The sequence below is a fragment of the Pieris brassicae genome, chromosome 1 (assembly GCF_905147105.1).
Source record: "Pieris brassicae chromosome 1, ilPieBrab1.1, whole genome shotgun sequence".
Taxonomy (NCBI): Eukaryota; Metazoa; Arthropoda; class Insecta; order Lepidoptera; family Pieridae; genus Pieris; species Pieris brassicae.
Window position 1 is genome coordinate 11,084,260 of NC_059665.1, and position 25,384 is coordinate 11,109,643.

General features: G+C 35.3%; 1 protein-coding gene across 3 annotated transcripts in view; it reads left to right on the forward strand.

Moving 5' to 3' along the window:
• LOC123712159 overlaps positions 1 to 25,384 on the forward strand; it is an 89,073-nt gene that overhangs the window by 54,943 nt on the left and 8,746 nt on the right. The window contains exons 2-3 of one of the 3 annotated variants that reach the window (XM_045665140.1): positions 8,363 to 8,451; positions 11,613 to 11,654. In XM_045665140.1, the coding sequence (XP_045521096.1) occupies positions 8,426 to 8,451; positions 11,613 to 11,654 (68 nt within the window). In that variant the 5' untranslated portion in view covers positions 8,363 to 8,425. Of the gene's footprint in view, positions 1 to 8,362; positions 8,452 to 8,497; positions 8,517 to 11,612; positions 11,655 to 25,384 lie in introns of those variants that run through there. The other 2 variants (XM_045665157.1, XM_045665149.1) reach the window with 2 other exon arrangements.

Sequence of the window (25,384 nt, forward strand, 5' to 3'; positions counted from 1 at the left end):
TTTCAATTTTAGAACTCTGATTACCAAATGTAGTATATTGCATTGATTTGTCATTTGCTTTTGTGAATTGGCGGCAAATCTAGAACTTTTGTCGCACTTTTGCTATGATAGGCTGGGATAAGCATTTCTTAATGAAGCCCCATCTCGTGCCTATTTACAATTGGTTTAACGAGTTTAAGCGTGACCGTAGCAATCTCAATGATGATCCGCGTGAGGGACGTCCTTTAATAGCGACTACTGAAGATAACATCAGTGCTGTGCGATGCATGATAGAGGAAGATAAGAGAGTGATTTATCAGCAGACATGGGCAAGCCTAGGCATTGGTATGAGTCAAGTTCAAAAAATATTAAACGAACACTTCGGCGACAGGAAGCTTTTGATGGATTCCCCATACTTTTACCGACGACCAGAAACACCTTCGCATGGACTGGTGTCGTCAGATGTTAGATAATTTCAACGGCGGTGACTCAAAAGCTGTATTTGACAACTTCACATGTAATTAAAGCTGTATATATTGCTACGAAAGCAAAACCAAAAGACAATCAGCTCAGTGGGGTTTCCTTTCGAGGATCGGCCAACTAAGGTAAAGTAAGGAAGAAGTCAAAGAAAAAGGATGATTGCCTCATTCTTTGGTCGGAAAGGTCATTTCGCAACAGTTGTGCTAGTAGATGGAAGGACAGTTACTGCAGTATGGTATGTCAATCGATGTTTGCGTCTACTCTTGGAAAAGATTCGCAAAACGGACTGTTGAATATTTGACTATGGCAGGTGTCGAGATAATGAGTCATCCGCCATACAGTCCTGACCTAGCGCCCTGCGATTTTCATTTATTCCCAAGAACTAAAGATAAAATTCTAGGTATTCGCTTTACGACCTCTGAAGATGCAGTGAAAGCGTACGAAAATGCCATAGAAGAGACGCCTAAGGAAGAATGGGCCCACTGCTTTTCTCAGTGGTTCCATCGAATGCGACGATATGTGGAGAGGAACGGAGATTACTTCGAAAAACAATAAAAGTATTGGCAACTTTCTACATTAAGCCATTTTCGTTTTCTAAACATTTTCAGTGTTGTCATTGTAAACCCATAAATATACGCACTTAAATACAAAAATATAAAACAGTACGGAACAAAATAAATATTTGTCAAAAGTAAAACGCGAGTAAAATATTCAAAAAGTCGTAATTGTGTCACTTGAAACGGTCCACAGACTGAGCTGATTTAATTATTCGAACAAATGCCGCGCAATGAGCCGCAACTCTATCCATAGAGGATTTATGAAGCATATTTTGTAACTTAAATAGCCAATTTCTATTCCATTTGTACATATTTATTTATTATACTGCAGAGTAATGTATTAAATAATTTTTGTTTATCGTCTTAATAATTGAAAATTATTTTATATATATCTCGTTATATTTCCCGTTATCAACGAAGCGTGTATTTGTATCGTCGACGGCCAATCCCTTTCCGACCGGCTATATCCTTTGGCGTTGTGAAGAGATGTGAGTTCACTATGCATCTTCTTCCTTATTTAGCACGAAGAGTGTTCAGAGGAGTTCGGATTCAAACCTGCAGCTGAGTTTCTTAATCGGACCTCGAGACAGAATAATCCAGCCGTATCATCTCGACATCCGTGGAACACTTACTGTGTGTGGAACCAGCAGCCTACTGAAGTATTTCCGACAACTCGACTTAGGGTCTTTCAAGAAAAGAGCGTAGAACGTTTTATAAAGCAGGGGGCTAATGGCCCGAAGCCTCGCAAGTGCGTTGCCGGCCTTTTAAGACTGGGTACGCTCTTTTCTTGAAGGACCTTAAGTTGAATTCGGAAATACTTGCGTGGGCAGCTGGTTCGTACGCTCAGTTGTGGAACGACGGACGTCGAGGTGATACAGATGGTATTTTGTAGTCTGCCTTGAAGTCCGATGATGTAACTCTGCTGCAAGGTCTCATACCTTATATTCCGAAGAACTCCTCTGGACCCTCTGTGACCTACTTGCAGTTTTGTATATTTTGTTTTTCAATGTAATGTTCTTGTTTTGGCTTTATATATTTTCTAAGTGATTACTTTTATAATAAGTGATTAAGATTACTTATACATAAATAATTAGAGCACATAACAGACCCAATTAGGTCATCGACAAACCACAAGTCAACTACGTTTACGTCATAAAATTCCCAAACAATTCAATCATTCTTACTCGAAGTACCCTTGTTTATAAATTATTTCGTTAATCCAATTTATTTGGTCGTTTGAGCTTCGAGCGTACTTACTTTTATTGTGAAGCGCGCAAGTGTTCTCTTGTTTCTACTTTGATGTAAAGAAAACAAAATTATTTTATACAGCAACTGGTATCGTTTGAGCTTTTCTATAGAGACTTTTGTTTCTGTAATTTTAACTTTTTTAAATATGTTTTAAGAATCTCTCTCTAGAAATATCTACGAATAAAGGAATGAATCTCCCTTCAAACGGTAGCGCAAAAAATACTTAACCAAATAAACCCTGCGGTGTAACATAATTGTTTTGCTTAAAAACATATCCAAAACATAAGCGCCACTGAGAACGCAAGGCAAATAAAAAATACACACGAGAAATAAATTTTAATTTCAATCCCATACGTAGCCGGCATATCACTTGGTATAGATACCTGGTAGATGTACTCTAATGCAATATAGTGCAATACAGCGTACGACGGTGTCGTGATATTTAACATTTCATGTTTTTAATATTATTTTTTCTCATGAAAGTGACATGTTCTTAATACCTATGCCTATTCTGTGCTTATACGGTCGCACAACTCCAAAAAAGCACATGTTTGTTTCCATGTTTTGTCATTGTTTCTTGAAGTATGGCGAATGGAAAAATATATTGTGGAGTTGAGTAGTTAGTTTATGTATCCATTGTGAAAGATCGATACACGATTTAAATTACTTTGCTCGATAGAAAAAAAATCCAAACTTAGCCAATTCTTGATACAATCAAAATGTATATAAAACATGACTTTGATATGATCAGTCAAGTCCATCCATTTAAAAAAAAATGATAAAATTACATTAATTTAATGTTTTACATAACTAATTGTTAATACGTGCCGGCGCGCCTCAGCGCTCCAGCCCTCCCACTGACACAGCAATTCGTGCTGTGATAGGGCTTTCATAACTTTTTCTGAACTAAAAATATAATTGTAAGAATTTTTATTTACCTAAATTTAACTTATTGAAATATGTTATAAACGAATTTTAAACAAGCGAGTTTTGATGGTGTAATACATCAATTTGTTCGTTTTAAAAACCGGTAAATGAGAATGTGCTAAGTCAAGGTTATTATGTCATCCGAATGACCAACTTTTACACTTTTCACATCGACTCGGGCAATTCTAGATGGCGCTTTTGATCGTAGAATTGCTGTTTTAATAGTCATTTAAGAAATGTCAATATTACAGTAAAGTTTGTAGTATGGATGAATATTATGTTAAAAAAACGAGTTAAGTAACCTAACATCAGTTAAATTACATATACATTTTGCTTAACAAATAGACCTTTTAGTTTTTCATACGTCAATTGAATTATAACTATCATGTTTCCGATATTGTATAGGTCGACTTGGTGTATTATTTTTGAAAAAAAAATGTATTTTTATATATGATTATTTGCGTGAGAGACTGTAGTTGATATAAATTTAATAACGTTTGATATGTACGATATAAATAATGTAAGAATTGACCAATTCATATGACTAATATTGAAAAATGTAAAACTCCTTTAAAGACAAATTTGCGACCCTTCGTGTGTGGTAAAATATGCAAACTTACTATTGTACCACCTTTTTGTACCATATTCTACATTCTTTATAGGTAACAGATGTGTCACTTAGTTTTTAAAACCCATGAAAAGTTAAGTTACAGTTATTTGTTAGTCCGACGTCACAACCCCATATATATTTTTTCATTATAAGCCCTTGCTTTAAGCTTCCGTTCCCCTCTTCAGGCGATTAACCACTCAGCGACAATCCAAGCCACAGGAAAACGCCCATTCCGGCCGGCCGCTCTCCAAAACAGCCCGAGCTTAAAGGCCAACATATTAAAAAAGTGCGTGCGTACAAAGTACACATGTCAGAAGTGAAACTTCTTTGTAAATTAATTATTACTAAGGTAAAACCCCCAATAGATAAACATGTACCAGTATATGATCACTATATCTATATTCACACTATATTTACCCACTGGATACGTGCTAATGTTAGTATAACTATATAAAAATCTGCGTTTACTGCACAAGACGTTATGCGACAGAATTGTCATCTAAAGTTCTAATATGTAAAACCTAATACATCAACCAATAGAGTGTATTTTTCTCGACCCCCCGTTCTCACTCTCTCTCAATCGGTCTCAATCTCTCTCACCCTTTTCTACAACAAAAACGCTGCTTCGTGACGCTATTATTATTGCGTTTCATGTGTAAAAATGCTACCCTCATACGCCTAAAGAAGTTACACTTCAAAAAACAACGATTGAAGTCAGTTTAGACCTACCTTCAAATAAACTATTTTATTTATTTGAACATCCCTCCAACAACCGCCACCTTCCTTTATACTGTATTACGCTTAGGGAATGCAATCGCGATCCCGTGCTGCTGCTTAAAAATACCAACACGACTCTTTTAGAGGAATAAGAAGAGACTGAGTGCAGCTAAAAGTATTTTACTTGTTTCTCTCAGATTAGACTTGTAGAGTGACTCATAAAAAATGAGATAATTTTATAGAGTGTGGTAGCGAGGGTTTGCAGTTCGCTTATAATAGCTTACTCATGCTGGTGTCAACCAGTGTTGAGTCTGAGAGGGCATCTTCAGCTGCCGGGTACACAACGCTTGATACTCTTTGCTAAGAAGTCGACTTAAGGTCCTTCAGGAAAAGATCGTACCAATTTTTTAAAAGCCGGCAGCGCACTCGCTACTCTGGCATTAAAAGTGTCCATGAGCGTATCACTTAACATCAGGTGAGCCTCCTGCCCGTTTGACCCCTGTTCTATATAAAAAGAGATAATGAATTGTGCAATGTTTTGTTTCATTTTGAGTTGAAGTAGGTTTATCTGAAAAGGCCACATTAGAAACTTGGAAATTATTTAACCAACCAAACCCATTCAAAAACTAAAACATAACCATAAAACCTATGAACGTTTGTAACTTTAAAACACTCAGAAACTAACGTGAAACAAAGAGCAATTACACTTCACAATTGCTCTATTTATCTATGGTTTAAACAATATAAAACCTCAACTTCAACCACTTCCGCCAGGAAACTACTGGATCGTGAGATCACGATCGTGGTTTAAATTACAAGGATGCGAAAGTTAATAGTAAACTATTTAAAAAAAAGTTGCTTTATCGAAAATTACTTTTAACAGGTTTAAGAAAGCAGGTGACATCAAGTTTTGTTTGTAAAGACGTTCCTCTTTACATACAAAACTTGATAAACAATAACAACAATTGACTACAAATTAGGACTTTTACCCATAAATAAACTAATAAACACTTTATTCATTGTATTCTTTTAGTAATACAATTAATGGATACTGTAATATCATAGTTTTAGTGCATATTGTACCGTACCTATTTTTGGCGGAGCCTTCCTCGGAAATGGTTGTTTCAAAATAAGTACAATGTTTAACTTATATTTGATTATAACAGTAAGTTATAATGACACGATAAATTAAATGATGTGTTTTCTTTAGATAGATTAATTGATAGTTAATATATCTAAAGAAAACACTTTTTTACCGGATTGAAGATATGTATGCTTTACAGCGTGCGTGGTCACGTGACTGAAGACAAAAGGTGTTGAATGTCAAAAAGTATCTCAGCTAAATAAAATTAAGTACATTTATATTTCTATCATGTCATTAATTCCTACGTGTTGTTTTTTATGCAAAGCCTCCCCCAAATACCGACATTTCTGTCTTCACTGTGCCATTCTCTGGCATGTGCGACCTGCTGTTTTCTTAATCTGGTCTATTCACCTTCTAAATTGCTCCTATCCTCCTCTTTGTACCTGTTTATTGTACCGAGTTTCATAATTTTTTTTTTAAAAAGTCTTGTTAATCAACAATCGTTTCATGTAGGTATAGAATAGATTTTAATCAAATAATTCATAACTATTACTAGACACAGTAATTAAATACAAAAAACCTTTTAAAATGAAAGAAGAAACGTTAAAGGAATTGACTGGAATATTATTTTTCGATTTCCGCCTTCCCTTTAAGGCTAACATTGGAGATAAGCAGACAGTAATGAGGTGCATTGCACCGTGCACTTTGCTCTCGGCCGGGATTATTCTAATGACTAGTAGGACCTCTAGATTTATCCCACGGAAGCCTAGCTTAAAGCTCAACGGTATTATTGTACTGGGAAAAGAAATTGCCTGGGTTACTATTATTATGTTATTAAATTGAATTAAATAAGTAAATGTAGTATCGTAAGTATATGAACCTCTTTGTATTTATTATGTATTCCATGTTCGGCTATATTTTTAGCATAATTGTTTTTGTTGTATATGTTAGTAGGATAAAGAAATAAATTACATTGAGCGCGTATTTAGGGTTTAGATGATGGAAGATGGAAAACATAGTAGATACAAAAAGGTTCAAACATTTACGAAAGAAAAGTCAATAAAATTCATTTAATACTTAATACCTAATACGGCTGTGTTGTATTGGTATGAGACTGTGGGTGTGTAAATGGGATGTGCTCATGATGCATGATTTAGCGCTATGAATATTCTCAATACTCTTTTCTATCTTGAAATATGCTTAATTTCAAGATAGCTTAGTCGTAATTGATTTGAATGCCTGATTTTTCTGCAACAAAGCCTGGAATATGCGCCTTTGAAAAATTTCTGCCTTGCAGTTACGGTTTGTATTAAAACAGGCCATTCCAAAGCCTTCCAGCGTTGGATATGTAGCAGCAGTATATTCTAAATGCCTTCTCGTCTGCCTCTCTTCTACGTCGAATTCATTGCTGAGGGTCGTGTCACTGTAAGGTACCTTAGTTTGGTCTATAGTTTCCCTTACCGTAGCTGTTATGGGCAGACCCGGGAGAGTCGTGACTTGGTCACATTAGCGGGTCGGCGATCTTCGGCCTTTAGGCTTCCACCTTGCCGCCTGATCTATAATCTATGAAACTTTTCTTCTTTCAGGCCAGTGAAAGAAGAATCAAATGTTAACAAATCGTTTCTCCGTTTCAACAATGGTTTACAAGGTTCAATGATGATTAGTTTTGGAATAAAAAAAATAGTTCTGAATTAATTTAATTTAGTAAATACATATACATATTTACATATTTGGATACATTAGTTATTTCGACTATGTATTTGCGTGTTGTTCCCACGAGAATGTAAGTGCGTGTTCCTATTTCACCATGCCTCCTGCTGATAGAGGATCGTTGACGATCCGAGACAAATCTTTGTTTTTTAATTTATTTTATTATTATGTATTACTTAAGATGTCATGCGAAAGTTGGAACATGTTGTAACAGGTGCAGCACCTTACAAACGTTGTGTAATACAAAAGAAATGCCAGTTCTTCTCTTGCGTTCTACGCCCTTGATTTGAGAACTGGAAGTAAATGTAAAATTAGAAGCATTTAATGTATATTTCTTCATTATTGACGTTCATAAGTGTACATTGTGTTACCTATATGAATAAATGTTTTTGACTTTGAAATTGATTTAAAAATTATATATGAAGACAATACTAAAATGAAAAGCTCATGGTGTTATGAAAAACAATGCAGTTGCAAACATGCAATCCTTATAATAATATAGTTAACTATATTATTATAAAGATACATGGTGTTCATATTACAAATATTGGAATTATAGATTCTTTATATTCTTTATATAAAAAGAAATAATCCTAACAATGCCACTCTTACTTAACAAACATAGCATAGTACCGTTTTGTTCTGCACAAGGCCAGGCCATAAATTTATCGCTATCTATGAAGCAAGAACATGATCGAATGCTCTGTGCGAATTCTAAGTTTTTCTTTCGATTGGCGCCGTAGTTTTATAGCCTGTTATGGTTCCCATGGGTGTTTGTATTACATTTTATGCTTTAATACAATGGAGAAAGGGTGATAAATCCGTGAATAATTTATAACAATATTGATTGCAATTGCTCCAGTTTACATTATCGTAGTTTATATTGTTTCATAAAACTTTGACATGACAATGAAATTATAAACGAAAAGTATATTTAATAGCAAATTGTATATATGTATAGTATATATCTATATTATTTTTGTTATCGACCAGTCGCGAAACAGTTTTGTCTTGTTAGTTTTGTAAAATAACTTTGTTTTTATGTAATAGGGGCCAACGCACTCATCTGATGTTAAGGGATGCCGCCGCCCATCATTGCCAGTAGCCTCGCAAATGCGATGCCGGATTTTTAAGAATTGGTACGCCCTTTTCTTGAAGAAACCTAATCGGAATTACTTCAGTGGGCAGCTGGATCCACATAGTGGTGATACTCACAACTTATTAAACTTATAGGTTTTAATACTTTATTTAAAACATATTAGTAGTAAATTTGAGTTCTAAAAATTTTCACTTGTATGAGGAGTGATGGCCTAGTGGCTTTAGCGTACAACTCTCCTCCATGAGGTCGTAGGTTCAATTCCCGGCTTTACACGATTGGACTTTATTTCTATGTGCACATTAAACATTCACTCTAACGGCGAAGAAGAACACCCTGAGAAAACCGGCTTGCCTGAGACCCGTAAAGTCGACAGCGAGTGTGTTTCTTTTACAAATTTTCATAATACAGATACAGAAATCTAAGGCCCGGAACTAAAAACTTTATTTTTCATGATTTTTCATCACCTCGATAGAAAAAGAGAAGCCCTTTAGTTTCTTTCTCCATAGAACGTAATAAATTGATAAAGACAATAGTTACTATTACCTATGATCGAGTTGAGCACTTGAGCACTTTTATTTCATCTTCTGTTGCACCTTTAATCTTTGTCTGTGGTACATACGGCGGACGACGAATATATTTCTTTTTCAATAATAATTCGAGATTTTGTTCTGCTAAAACATAAATAAATAAAAAACCCATGACATGACAAAAATGTTAGCCGATGTTTGAATTTGTATCATTACTTATTTAAAATGTAATGTAATCTTTCTTAAGAACAAAAATTTCGCTCGAACCATGATTCGAAAATTTAAGCAACATTCTAAGCCCATGCTGAAACATCATTCTTTCTTCAACGGTATCTTAATTATAAAAATGTAAATGTTATTTGTTTAATATGTTATTCAGTTTAAGATTAGATAGAGCCTGCTAGATAGTACCAGTCACCCCAGAGCTTTCTTCGTACAACGAATAAGTTTCGTAATACAGCGATTACACGATATTATTACGATACACTTCCGCAGGGACCTAAGTTTTATAATTTGGTTTACTTTTCTATTTATTAATTTTTTAGTTTGTCTTTATTTATTTATGCGCAACTAACATTTGCTCAAGTAAAGCGAAATAAGGTCTGCAATAGGTTGATCGTGTCTAAATAATAATAAGATTTTGGTACCCATAATGTTTCCAGTTCTATATACGAGAAGAAAGTCGTGTTAGTTACATTATTTATAATTAAAAAACGTTGAATCGATTTGGCTGTAAATTGGTGGAGAGGTAGCTTAGAACCAGGAGATGGACGCGGACTGTTCGTGTTCGTGGGACTTGAAATGAAACGTCATATAAAAAACGCAACAGACGAAAAATGTATCAGTCAAAATATCGGTCTAGCCGTTTATTTTTTAAAAATGGTACAACAAAACGCAACTGACACCTAAACGTAAAGTTATCTATGGTTAAGTACAATTGACAATTAGGAGTTTTGAAGTTGATGTCTTTGAGTTTCTATTGGCATATCGTGCCGATATTATCATTAACAATGCCACGACAAAGACGATCGAATATTTCCCGACAAAGCCGTAATGCAATAAGTGGCTGCACCGATTTTGATAAGTGTTTCAGTGAATTCGATAATGGTTCAAATTATTTACAATTTATGTATTTTAAATTTGAAATGTTGTTTTGAAGATGCAGGGCAACGTCTGTCGGCTCCGCTAGTAAAAATAATCAAACAAAAATCGCGACCGCGTACAACTTGTGATTCTACAACATACATTTGTCCGCCATACACATTTTCTCAAGAATTGCGGTTTAGGAAATAACGTTTATTCTGTTCTGTGGGAACTCGTTAGCTACACTCGGGATTACACACAATAAGAAAACGGTAATCATCATCCCGACCATTTAAAGTTTCAATTAATCCAATCTCTCAATCAAATATTATTTTAGAAATCAATGGCGCTACAACATTTTTAGGTCTCGGCCTCAGATTTCTGTGTCTGTTTTATGATCATTTTTTAATCTAATGGGCAAGTAGGTGATCAGATTTTATGGGTTAAGGCAAGCCGGTTTCCTCGCGATGTTTTCCTTCATCGTTCGAGCGAATGTTACTTGCACATAGAAAGAAAGTCCATTCGGTCTATTGACCAGAGGATCGAACCTACGACCTCAGGGATGAGAGTAGCACGCTGAAGCCACTAGGCCAAAACTACTCAATCAAATATTATACTCAATTAATACCATACATAATTTAATAAACATATATTTTTTCACCATTTAGTCTGAATCAGTGATTTTATAAGTAATTTTATGATTTAGTTTAAACCTCGTTCACATCGAATACAAGATCGAAGCCATACCGGATGTAAAACGCCAAAAGGAATTAATTCAATAATAATAAAAGCCTTTTATTTCAGATACTTTACATTTATATTTCTATTATATTCATGCATAAGTATGTATGTCCCCTTTTTTGGCAAAGGCCTCCTCCAAATCCTGCCATTTCTGTCTGCACTGTGTCACTTTCCTACTACCTGTCGTTTCCTTAATCTGGTTAATCCACATGTCTCCCTATTTTGCGTTATTGTACCTTAGGTACCAGTTTAATAATTTGTACTTTTCTGTTTCTTTTGCCATGTGACATTTGCTAGCTTTGTTATTCTTCTCTCTTCTCTTAATTTTACAAGTTGGAAAATTAAATATAAATGGATTATTTTTCTTTTTCTTACGCAGTTAATAGAACTCGCGACCTTTCTAAGTTTTCTCATCTCCAGGTCTAAGTTTGTTAAAATTAAGTGATGAACAAGGAATTTATATTCCAATATACTTCGTAAGTTATAAAGCCGGCAACGCATTCGAGATCTCTGGTATTGAGTATCAATGGGCGACGGTATCACTTAACATCAAGTCAACCTGACCGTTCTACAAAAAAAAGGTTTTATCTAATCTATATAAATGAAAATTATTCGCAAAATATGTTGCAAACGCTAAATGGAGACGACGATAGGTTTTTATTTCGGCAAAGCGAGCAGTCTTCTGGGTATCAAAATGTTCCATATGTCGGTATGTAGCTACTAAAATGGTAGACTAAGTAAAATAATCACATTAAGGCAAAACAAAGTGCGTGAGGGCATCTAGTACTATCTACAGAACATCGGATATCTATTATGTATTTAGAGATTAAAAAGGAAATTTCTTTTTCAGGACGGAGCGCAAAGCTGGATTCAACAAAATGGATTCAGAGAGGTAGGAAATCGTGATGTTTCTGTTGTTCCCACGCCACAAATTAACTCCGGAATTGGCGAGATTAAATAATAAAAAGCCTTTGTTATCTTAATGTAACCGAAGGTTCGGAAATGTCAGTATGTTTTAAGTGTTTATTTTTGTGTGAAATACCATTTCAGTTACATCCTTTTAAGGTCTGGACCTCAGATTTCTGTATCTGCTTTATGTTCATTTGTCAATTTAATAAGCAAGTAGGTTATCAGCCTCATGTGCCTGACACACGCCGGCGACATTTGTCTCTAAGGTAATCTCCTGACGATGTATTCTTTCACAGTTCGACCGAATGTTAAATGCGCACATAGAAAGAAAGTCTATTGGTGCACATTCTGGGATCGAACCTACGACCTCAGAGTTGAGAGTCGCAACAATAAAACATTTATTAAAATTATTCGTAAAAAAACGTGATTAATTTGTCGAATCTCGTCTCCAATTTAAAAGCGAACCAAATTTTTCTGCATATTTTCATCACTCGGCAATGGTGTATCATGAAATAATATGGTGGCGCATGCTCTTTAACCCCTTAGAAATTAATTAAACATCATGATTTGTAAAATTTATGAAAAAAGGCACAAGTTTTGGTTTCAACCTAATAATAATAATGTATTACAAGAATATGGTACAAAAAGGTGGTACAATAGTAAGTTGGCATATTCTGCTTCGCACGAAGGCGCAAATTTGTCTTTAAAGGAGTTTTACATTATTAGTCATATGAATTCGTCAATTCTTACATTATTTGTATCGTACATATCATATCAAACGTTATTAAATTTATATCAACTACAGTGTTTCCTGCAAATAATCATTTATTGAGTAATACATTATTTCCATAAGTAATACAACAAGTCGATTTTTAAAGACTCCAACTTAAATCTTTAATTAGCGCCTGTGCACTTGAACCCCACTGCTCAACAGTCTACTCCAAAGGGAACAAACTCAAATTTGGAGGAAAGACTCTTATTATTGAGCCGTATAGTACTATCCCCCTGCTTTGCTGCCGCGCCAGCTCTTGTGCTTGTCTGAAAGTGGTGAGATGGGGCTAACGTATCCGATAAAGTAGTGTTCTCAAAGCCAAAGCCCTCTAAGGACTAAATACATCCTATCACATCCGGCGACTTCCTATATCTTGTAATATATATGTATACAAAACTTTGTCTTGTATATTATATAACTCAAAATTGATACATAGAAATAAAGCTATTTATATTTACCAAAAAACTAATCTAAAATTTCCATTCATTGAATTGGAATCGTAACAATGCATGGTTGTATGACAATTCCCAGACATACGGACCTTGACCTGCTATTGTAGAGCTGTGTCTAAAAATCATAAAATATATTATTATGTACATTATATACAAATTAATATATTTTATGCTTTTATGATATAGGTACATTTTGTTTATGTATAAAATCTTCGTGTCACAATATTTGAACCTTTGAAACGATTTCATAAAATTTCTTGTGTATTTCAAGACTGATTTTGACGAGCTGTACCACTATGTGGAACCAACAGCCCACTAAAGTATTTCCGAACCAATAAGACTTATGGTCCTTTAAGAACAGAGCGTACTAATTCTTATAATACAAAACTTATCACTCTTCAACCAACCTCTATTTCTTATATTTTATATATATATAAATGAATCCTTATTTCCCTTGGTTACGGCATCACGCGTGGACGGATGGCCCTATTTCGCTAATTCTGTTTTTGTTGTGTTTGTTATTGTCAGGAGAAGGTTCTTATGAAAGAAAAAAATAAGAAAATTGCGATAATGTGAAAATTGATGTAAGCTTATGGCTTGATATAACACTGCCAGAATGCGTGCAACAAATATCGTCATAGAGGACGTAAGAGAAATGAATATCGTTACAAATAAATGCTTTGATCGGTTGATTGTGGTTGTTATTGATATATATATATATCTATATAGCAATCTTAACCTAGTGGCGTCAGCATGCGACGGTCATCCCTGAGATCGTAGGTTGATCCCCGGCTGTGCTCCTTTCGTTATATGTGCGCATTTAACATTCGCTCGAACTGTGAAGAAAAAAAAACACCGTGAGGAAACCGGCTTTCCTTAGACCCATAAAATCGCGTGTGTCAGATCACAGGAGTCTGATCACCTATTTGCCAATTACATTTACAATGGACAGATATCTGAAACCCAGGCCTAAAAAGTTTACAGCGCTACTACTTTTTATACAGTACTGTAATAAGATTACAGTTCATTAATTTAATCTCTGAGATTAATCAATATAACTAATTAAATATTCATTTAAAATTATTGTGTGTGTATACATACTACTTTACGTTTGAAATGCATATATTTTAGTTATCTTTCCTTCACCTAGTCACATACTGATTCCATTTTGCCACGGTAGTCAAAGGATCTAAGTACCTATGTATGGTCAGCAAAATAATTACACAAACTCTTTATGTATCTATCTTTATGTGTCTTATGTATCTGGTATTCTGTCTGATCTGAAAATGGTATTTTTTAACCACGTTTATTTGGAAAACCGAAGAAGTTTAATAATTTAAAACTGCAAATCTGCTTCCGAAATTAATAAATATCTTTAGAGGTATTGTTTTTATTATTGGAGACGATTCTATTGCTTTATTAAGGAATACTTTGTAATTAATGCAATAAATAAAAATAACCTGTATTTGAGTACCACATAATCAGTAAATCCATGTCGTAATGTTAAACATTAGCACACGACCTCCGGCGGAGTGAAGGTTTCCTCCAAATTCTTCCACTTCTCTCTCATCCTCGCCAGTATATTCCAATCCTTCCCCGCTGTCCTTTTTATTCTATCTGATTTCTTTTATTCCGTCTCCATCATCGTACTTTTGTATATATATATATATATATATATATATATTTACTATTACATAGTGAATTACCCGTTAGTGTAAAGATACAAAGCTTACAAGCTAGATTCACTAGATTGTGCGTTTAGAATAAAATTATACCTGCTATTTAATTCGGGTTATAAATTTAAAAGATTTTCATACATAACATCCTTCGTCTGAACCCTAACAAAATCCACTTTATCGATGTCAAAATTCATTATGAAATGCGTAGAATCGTTAAAAAGGTAGTAGTGTTTTAACGATTTCGAGGTCTGGGGCTCAGATTTCTGTATGTGTTTCATGATCATTTTTCAATCTTATAGGAAAGGAGGTGATCAGCCTTCTGACACACGCCGTCGACTTTATGAGTCGGTTTTCTTACGATGTTTTTCTTCACCGTTCGAATGTTAAATGCGCACCAGAGAAAGTTCATTGCTGATAGTACATAGTTTAGAACTGGAACCACTGAAACTCCCAATTTCCGAACACACGTTTCCAACTAATGAAGTTTTCATTTTATAACAAAATGCATTTGAAAGCAAAATTAATTTCCTAGAATTCCCTTGATTCGTAATTTCGTATCGTAGGTAAACAGTAATTTTGATCGTGTACTTTTGATATAGCGTCAGCAGAACCTTAATTAAACTTTAATTAAAACTACCTTTTTTATGAAAAAGGATATTAATTAGAGTAACTTACTAAGGGTCATTAAAAAAACGTACAACCGAGCGTTTAATTGTCAGATTAAGTTTATTAAGGCAGTTTTTGCCGCTCACCACCGCTAAATGGGACCAGCTGCCCACTGAAGTATTTCCGAACAAATTCTGCTTAGGGTCCTGCTACAAAAGAGCGTACCAATTCTATAACCTTATAGAACTGGTGCCGACCTCGGCACTTCACTGACCAGCCATCTGGTAATGTGAGTGACTGAGAGACAGGCTATGACTTAACTTTAGGAGTATGGTCACGGGCTCTGCATAGTCAGTCTATGATATAAGGAATTGGTTCGGAAATACTTCAGTGGGCAGGTGGTTCCACTCAGTGGTGCGCGGTAGAATCTGCCTTAAGAAACTTAAACTGACCGTTGCTTTGGGATATTTTTTATTAGTTAATAGCTTTTTATTAGATATTTAGATTTATTTCCATCGCACAAATATACAGTATTTGCAATATTCTTACCCCTACGTGGGTAATAATAGTAATGAATTTTTTTTAATAGAAAATAATAAATAATGCTGGCATTTCCTCGCTGTATTTATTACGTTATATACTATATAATTGTATTAAAAAAAATTAGTTCTGCTGTCGCTACATTATGCAAAGTAGAAACTGAAGCAAATCAAATGTACGCCTTCTGAATAGCAAAGTATCAGAAAGTTTTGTTGTATTTCTTCCTTCGAGTGCTTTTGAGCAAACAATGTCGTCATGATACCTTATCCAGTAAATAACACCCGAGTTATGTAACCTAACAGTCAGTTTTGCTGGTAAATAATGATGTTTTTCATACACTAAAAAATTGTTATATAACATTCTCATTTCCGATAATGTCCAATGGGTCGCCTACGCTTATATTCTTTATAGGTCGTATTCTTCATTGTTGAAGGTCGCGTCACTGTAAGATGCCTGCTACCCTGCTAGTGATAGCTCTCCCCTTTTATGCACGTCTGCAGAATTTCTTAGCGCAGCTCTTATGGGGAGACCCGTGAAGATCTTGTTTTCGTCCTTTTGGCGAGTTGTCCTTAGTTTTAAGAACCTTAGTCAAGTTACAGTTTTTGTTGGTCCTGCGTCGCATCCCCCCTAGTTTCATATTATAAACCCTTGTTTTAAACGATTAAAGTTAGTAAACACTTAGCTTCAAACAAAGAGTTTAAATTATTTGAAAATCCCTCCAACAACAGCCAGCGAACTTAACTCCCGAAATCACAAACTCATATCAATCAGAACGTGTTAAGAACACAGCTTCATATTCAGTATTTTACTCCGCGCAGCGATCCAAAGTGAGCCCTGGTCTTCAAAGAACGCGTTTGGTGATGGCAGGTCAGAGCTTGCCAATCGGACACTTGGAGCTTGCATAGTTCCTTCTTCACGGCATCTTTCCAGCGAATCTGGATTTTAGATTGAAGGGCGTTCGGCCAATATATTTTTTTTAACACAATGATGTTTTCAAACTATCTTAAGATCCGTCAAGTTTTTCCGAATCAGTTGGAAGCAGCTGCCCAATGAAGTGGTTATGAACCAATTCGACGTAGGGTCGTTCAAGAATCGAGCGTACCAATTCCGCTTCCACATAGTGGTAGTAGTCGTCAAAAACTGCCTTACATGCTCAGTTGTAGGACGACATACGTCGAGGTGATATGGGTGGAATTCAAACTAAATCATTCGTCGGGAAAAAAATAAAAAATATGTTTATTATGGAACATAAGATACAATTATTACTTATTCCATGTCATTAAATTTAAATAGGTAGACATCCCTACTCATCGGCAATGAAGACAGAGGATGTAGGCCGAGAAAAAAAGCCGGCGTAAAAATCTCTCGGTACTCTTCTAAAATAGCAAATCATCAAACAACACTTATTTTAAAACAAATATCACAAATTAATTAGAAGTAGCCTGTCTAGCAGTAGTCCCAGGGCCTTCTATCAACTAGATTATCGTTAACTTTGTAGTAAGCCTTTTTACACAGCTTTTCTTTAATATATTTATTAAAATACAGAGATAAAAGAGCCTCTGGGATTTTATTAAAGAAGAGTATCCCTTTTCCCAAAAAAGAATAACTTACTTTAGATAGTCTAGTACGGGGAAATTGCAGCCGGCGTTTGTTCCGAGTATTAACATTGTGCGTATATACTAGTAACCTTATCACTATTTTTGTATACATACATAATATTTTCATAAATATATTGCGAGGGAAAGGTAAGCAAATTCATTTCCTTGAGTTTATCTCACAGAGATTCCCCACATTTAAATTATAGATTGCATGAATAGTCTCTTCTGCAGTATGATAGTAATGTAATAGGAATCAGCCGGCATAAGTCTGAAATTGCGAATTTATTCCCCTGATACTTTATCTATATAATTCAAATTCTATATATATTCATAACTTTACTTAATTTCCTATAACCCCTGGGTGGGCAGAATGTTCGCAGTAATCTATCCTCGCGTTCAATCTGAAGAATTCTTTCATATTTTTTTACACTTCCTCGGCCTCTGCGATAAGTGTCTTGTCCTCCGAAATGAAAATCTTCCAGCGCTTTGTCTTGTGCCACCTCCCGCTAATTGCTGTCATTTTTTTACAAAATGTATTCTCTCCAAAATAAAGAATTTCCCTTATCTTGTTGTAACCAATTTATTTAATTGACACAATATTGCACCAGAATAATGAAACAGTAACAATAAGGTATCTGTATGTCGTATCTTAGCATAGTCCAGTGTTTGCGTAACTTCAGTAACAGTTCTGTGATATCACTTTCTCTGTATTGACATTCGCCTGCGCAGACTACCGGCATTCCAGTGTTCATGCGTTCCGAGAAAGCAAGTTTATTTTATAAATTAAATTAACCTTGTAAATGTATTAATGACACTGGTACAGAAATCTTAGACCAACGTCGTGGGTTGTAGTGCGACTCTTTTTTAACAGTCTTAATAATATCACTGTGGCGTTTGTAACTTTCAATTGTCATAATTAATTAAGTTCAATTAGGTTCGATAATGATAAATACATTTAATACATAGGGACGCAAATTTATTACATAATTTCCATTAATGTATCGAGTATTTTACGACAATCGCCGTCGATCATTAACTATTACTATCCTCGTTAACTCGAAACGTTCACTTAAATAATATTAATATTTCGGAAAATGTCGAATGGCTATACATACAGCTTACATTTGGCTTCATCACTGCCACCGACGTTATGTTTCTTCTTGATGTTATTTTTGTTTAAATTGTCATAGTATATATTATATGCCTTGGTATGGGGCTAAATAAATTTTATTGTGATGCCCCTTTTGCGAATTGTTTTTGCTCTAATGTGGCATAAGTCAACGCCGCTGTTTGTGAAAGATTTTAGTGCGTAAATTTTTTGAAATTGGTTGACTTTCGTCTTGGGCTACGTCCTTTTGTTTTCTTCAACATTCCCGGAATATCATTCTCATTTAAATCCCTAACAGTGTTAAAAGGTAATTTAGTTTATTAAAGTCTGTATTATCCACATCGAAATATATAATTTCATGAATTTTCTGTTATTTGAGGTTGAAATTAAAATTTTCAAAATATTGTGAACCACAGGTCAGTTTGCACGCTTAATGCGATTAAATGGAAAATAGTCGAATTTAATTCCAAAAACCGATTGGTTGAGTTATATGAAAGCGGATTTGTGTATTGTTAGGGCCTGTGTAATAAGAGAGACATTCTCGACCCTTTTCACCCGCTAAATTATGTCTAATTGTAAAGAAAATATAACTTTTTAAAGGTGAGTTATTTTCATACTTACCAAATGTATCTTATCTTATCTTGTGTTAACATTTCAAAAGTAAGACACTGGCTGCCTACGACACAGGGAATCCTAGTGGAGGCTAGTGCACTTTCTTTTTAACTACATATGCTTTTTACTGTGTATAATAAAGTTATCTTTTTTCCTTTCCTTAAGTACTCTTAATAATGCCGAATGCCATTTTTCTCTTATTTGCTAAGCCGAGAGAAAATTGAGTGTTAGTTAGTCATAATAAAATCTGGCGTACATTTTACCCTGCTGGATTTATACTGCTGTGTGATGTAAAATCTTTATTCAAACTTACAAAAAGTTTCGTCATCCTAATTTATCTGATAAAGCGTTATCTTGGTAGATGTCTTGCTACTGATGAAGAAAATGCTTTTTCGAAAACTTGGAAGCCTTTGTTTTATACAAAAACACCTTTGAGTCTAGCACCATGGAAAGTGTATTAAAGAAGGCACTTCTGTGTTGCGTTGTGCTCCCCTTTTCTCCCCGTTATCTTAGCAAGGACGCCAGACCCTTACTTATTCATGTATCAACAGAAATAAAATTCATTTGAGTAGTTCTTACTACCTTGTTAAAGATAGATATGTATACAGTATATTTGAAGCTGGGGTAACAACTGGCTTGAGTGTGGTAAAAAGTAATGGGCTCATATTGGCTTCAAGTGTGATGATTGTTTACGTTTAGTTTACGCTTCTACTTATTAACTAAAATATATATATGTATATTTACCGTAACTAATGTTAGGTTACATAGCTGGGGCTATACTGAGACTGAGTCTCAAATTTCTGTATTTTATGATCATTTGTCAATCTAATAAGGAATTAGGTGATGAGCCTCCAAACACACAAAAGCCTTTTGTTTTATAAAAGGAAACAATGAATAAGGAAAACCAAACCTTGCTTATTTTGAAACTTCATCCCACGTATCACTGATTAACCATTGTGCTATGTAGCAATATTGGTTGACCAAAATAGTCATGATAATTAATGACGTTAACGAACAGTTAATAACCGATGATACAATAGATAATATTACATAACTATGCATAATATCGATTACTACTACGAGTATATTAGAGAGTAGTCTGGTTGCGTAAATTTTAATAAAACAACAGATTACCATGTATTTAGGTGTATTTTTGTTTTGAAGTATTTTTTTTATAGAACAGTGGGCAAACGGGCGGGAGGCTTACCTGATGTTAAGTGATACCGCCGCCCATGGACACTCTCATTGCCAGAGGGCTCGCGAGTGCGTTGCCGGCCTTTTAAGAATTGGTACGATCTTTTCTTGAAGTACCCTAAGTCGAATTGGTTTGGAAATACTTCCTTTCATCTTCCCGCCAGTTATGTAACCTAACATTAGTTAATATATATATATTTATATATATATATAATGTAGTTAACTTCTACTGATTTATTATTTTATTTTGTTGGGATAAAGTAAGGTGAAGATAACTTGGCAAATTTCCTTATACAGAACTTGGCAATTAAGAGTGGCAGAGATCTTCTTGCGAGTTCTTCTCGCCCGCTCTACGCTCTTGATTTGAGAAATGGTATTAAAGGAAATATAGATTTTCGTTGTTTTAAATATTGACGTCCATCTCTTTAAATATACAAAATTCTCGTGACACAATGTTCGTTCCCATACTCCTCCGAAACGGCTCGACCGATGCTTATGAATGTTTTTATTCCTTATTCAGTAATTCTGAGAGTCAGCTACTATCTATCTTTCAACCCTCAAGTGATAAGAAGTGTCCACCCCAAAAAAATATTTTTTCTTTTATAATACAACATACAAAAATACATACAACCCTTAATTGTCACCCCTCTATGATCAGCCCCTATTTTTCATTATAGTACCTAGTTATTTTAATTGAACTAAAATGTTTCCTGGAAATAATATACATGGCAAAACGACGCTTGCCGGGTCAGTTAGTAATATTATACATTTTAATTTTAAATACGAAAAAAGGGGCGTTACCTGGCTTCTTACGACCTAATCCAGGCACCAGCTTCACACCAACGGCTTAATGTAGACTTAAGAAAAGACGAGGATACTTTTTTTTAGATAAACTCCATTAGTTATTCAGCAATTCGATCGTAACATAAATCTCGAAGCCCCAAGTGACGGAACTCGGAGCTGACTGATTCGTGCTACGTATATATAATACACGGCATTCCTTATGTAATCAATTAGGTAATGGAGTTTATATATATAGATCTGTATTGAACAAGCACTTCAATTCAATTGGATTGGGCTATTAGTATTGAGAGATTTGGTGTGTCTCTTATTAGACTCCAACCTCTCAGGTTGAATGACATAGATAAGTTTTTTTATGGGACCGAAGACCTGCCTGGGCCTGCAACAATAGGAGGCTTTTAAGTGCGTTTCCGGCCTTTAGGGTACTACGCTCTTCTCTATTGAAGTATCGGAATTATCTAGAAAGACAGCCGGTTTCAAAACTGTCTTGACATAGCTCTGAAGTTGATGAATGAATGAATGAAATGAAACGTTTAGCCAGATTTTTCGTGTCAGCCCTGAAATAGTTTTTGCTTTAACAAACGTCCTTACGGCAAAAAGGTGTCCCCGCGTATCCGCAGCTTTGCAGACGCTACATAATTTATTTCGCTGGGTGACCATAATTTACTAACATTTTAGTATTTACTTCGTATTCCCACAGCTAACATGAATTATATACAACGAAAAACAATTGAACTAAACATATATATAGCCATACATAATGTCAAAATACACAAAGCTTCAATCAAATAAAAGAAAAAAATCGGCTGTGTTGTGTGACAGTGTGTATGTGGGGTGTGCTCATGATGCAGATAATTTTGCGCTGTAGATATTCTTTACATATATTCTTAGGCTCAAATTTCTCTTTTTATAAGATTGTAAGTTATGTTTGTCTTTCTGGATCTTCTACCGCATTAACCATGAAACATACCTACAGCTCATCATCGGACGGATGAATCAGTTGTCCACTGAAGTATTTCCGAACCAATTCGACTTAGAGTCCTTGAAGAAAAGGGCGTACCAATTCTTAAAAAGCCGATAGCGCGCTTGCGAGCCTTCGCGCATTTGCCCCCTGCAACATACTTGCCTTTTTCCTTCACCATAAGTGTGAAATTTACACCGAAACAAAACTATAGCCGGAATTATTCTGGCTGAGAATAGAGTAAACAAGGCTCGTTGTTTACTCTTCGAAGATTATCTTAAATTATAGTAACCCTACGTAAAAGGCTTGAGGGGATGAAATTTTAAGCTTCCCAAAAGTTGTATTGAAGTGTGAATATAGAGCAGGTAAAGCTCATACTGGCTAGTGGTGTAACACAGAAAATATTTACTTCAAGCAATTTAGGCATCGGATCTCGATTCCCTAGGGCGTACGGGCTTTTCGAAGACGGAAGAATGGATATTGTGTGTACCACTAACACGACCTTCAGAAATGAGGAGCGGCTTGAAAAAAAAATTTCAAGCTGATCAGTATTAATTGACAGTTCGGGTACTTCATCACACAATAGTGATCACGACACGTACACGTACATACACGTTTCCAAAGTTGCGACATCAACACAGCGTTACGGAGAGAACTATATGGAACTTGCACTCAAAAACATCGGTGGCGTTGGAAATTACAGAGTACAGGCGCTGGATTCAAGCCGGGGATCAACCCTACGACCACTGGGATGAGATCGCACGCTGATGCCACTAGGCCAACACTGCTGCTGCTTTTTTCCTCCTATATAATATGGCATATATTGTCTTGTTTTGGCCTTTGTCTATATCTTAGTAGTAGCGTTTTTGTATATAATTTATGTTTTCCTACAAATACGAAATAATAAAAGCGAAAGAACCTTGTTGTATTTTAACGCGACCAATGCAGCGTTAACTTTAAACAGTTTCATGCAGGTGAATTTCCGTTTAAATTATAGAACCGGAACAAGTATTAAGGCTTCTAATACACTCCATCCGGCTTCCTGGGGAAGTCTAACACATTCCTTCTTTCCTCAAACAATTCGGCGGACGTTTTTAGTAAGTTTTTACTGGGTTTGTGAAACCAACGGCCCACTGTAGTATTACCGAACCAATTCGACTTAGGGTCCTTAAAAGCGTACCAATTTTTAACATGTAACGCATTTGCTAACCCTCTGGCATTGAGAGTGTCCATGGGCGGCAATATCACTAAACATTAAGCATCCTGCCCGCTATTGGAAGTTTGTTTTTGTGATAATATTTAGTCCTAGAGAGTAGGTGGAATGTCTTCAATGTGCATTTTTCATCGCGGGAACATGCATAACCCCGCGTATGGATAATTTGATCGGTTACTATACAGAAATTGGAAAACTTTAGCCGATTCTGATTCCACTATTTTTATTATCGGTTAAACATACAGTCGTTACCATGTGTTAACGGAACTCGATCACCACCTGTTCTTGGTCGCGACGGTGTTACTTCGACCGGAACTGTCGTGTACAGTCAGCATGTATTTCAAATTTCCTATCACGTGATCATAAAAAAAGTATATTTAATCATAACTGTCGCCTGGAAGAGCTCGCTTTATAGCGATATTGCACTTTTTTAATATTCTGTAAACAGTAACATTTGTAGTTCAGTAACGGTTTGTCATGGTTATTAGAACTCAAACCCAAATAATAGTAATGCCCGTTTATTTACAATCTTTACAAATGTTAAAATTTGTTACCTTAGTTCTTTTTCTCGTTATCCTAATATCCTTAAGTACCATCGATCCGAACTTCTCAGGAAAAGGCCTTTTTTAAAATTTCTCTATTCATGTCTTACTTTCTCCATTCGCTAACGCTTCTATATCTTCTATCCGCCTCTAGGGCCTCATCTCCTTCTTTCCTTGGTCCTTTCCATATGTCTATAAACTAAAATAGAATATTTAAAAGCGCTTTTTTGTTTCTCAAATATTTAAGATTATTTGTGTAAATGACATCTCATCGTAGATTTAAAAAAAAATGACATAATTAAATGTTTATTTACGTATTTAAAAGACTAAAGGAAAAGACTTTTAATAACCTCTGTATAAAGTCTATATTAAAAGGCTCTCGTAAGTTTTGCAGCTAACTGTACTCATTCCTCCATACCACTATCCCCATCTAATTATACGTGCTAGAGCAGGACAACAACACTTCCTGGCTTAAAAATTTAAAAGAGGGTCCCTCACATAGTCGTTTATTGTTGGTGAAAGAGGTTTTGTTTCTGTTTAGTTTAATATGTGTATCGATGGGTTCGCTTGTGACTTTTATCAGTGAAAACCGGAAGAAACGGTGAGAATATATGTTTAATCCGATACTTTATTTCGATTATAAAGTGTTAAATAAATGACTTAAAACATTTTTTAAGTTGTCAGCCAAACATGTCATACATAATATATATATACAAAGGTTCAAATGTTTACGAAAGGAAAAATATTGAATAATAATACGTAATACCTAATGTGGCTGTGTGATGGTGTGTATGTGAGTAGCCCTCATGATGTGGGGGTTTTAGCGATAGCTTAACAAGTCAAGGCTTAAATATTGGTTACAACGACCAATATATCTCCGGAGTTCGCGATACAAGACTGAGTATTTTGCATAATTAATAAATTTATTTCTACCTATAAAACAAAGTAAATGTTTAGATTAGACTTTCATTTAAAAAGGAAAAACTATAAACGATAAAATTTATATTATACATGCCTTTCTAGTAATGTCTTTAAACCCCTAGATGGGGCAGAGCACGTCTGCATTGAGCCTATTTGGCGTTTGGTCTCTCTTTGCCTCATCTGCATCTTGGTCCAGGTTTACTTGCGGGTTCCTAAAGCTTAGGGTTAATCAAGCTGCTTGGGGATATGATTGGAAACTGTTTCTATGGCTTATCCAGTTCCATTTGGGGTTTTCTCGAGTGGTCCTTTGGAGATATTCTCGGGCCAATAGATACCGATAGAATACGGCGAAGACAGCGGTCGACGAAGCCTTGGAGCCGATGCGAGATGTTTTAGTGACCTTCCACGTTTCACACCCATGTAGAAACACAGCGTACCTTCCTACCTTTGTTCAACCAGCCTTAGCATACATAGCGTCAAGATGTACTCTTCTGCCCCTACAGTTACAGACACGATGCTTCTCGGAAGCATGAGTAGAAATCTTAAACTTACCAACCATTTAGATTAAACTTGGACTGAACTTGACTTTCACCTATAAATTTATGAACAAACATACGCTTACACATGCGCTGGATAGCCTCCATTTATCCATCAATCAAACTGATATTTTGAAGTCAGTTGCAACAGTTCATCAAACCTTCATTAAGCGATCGA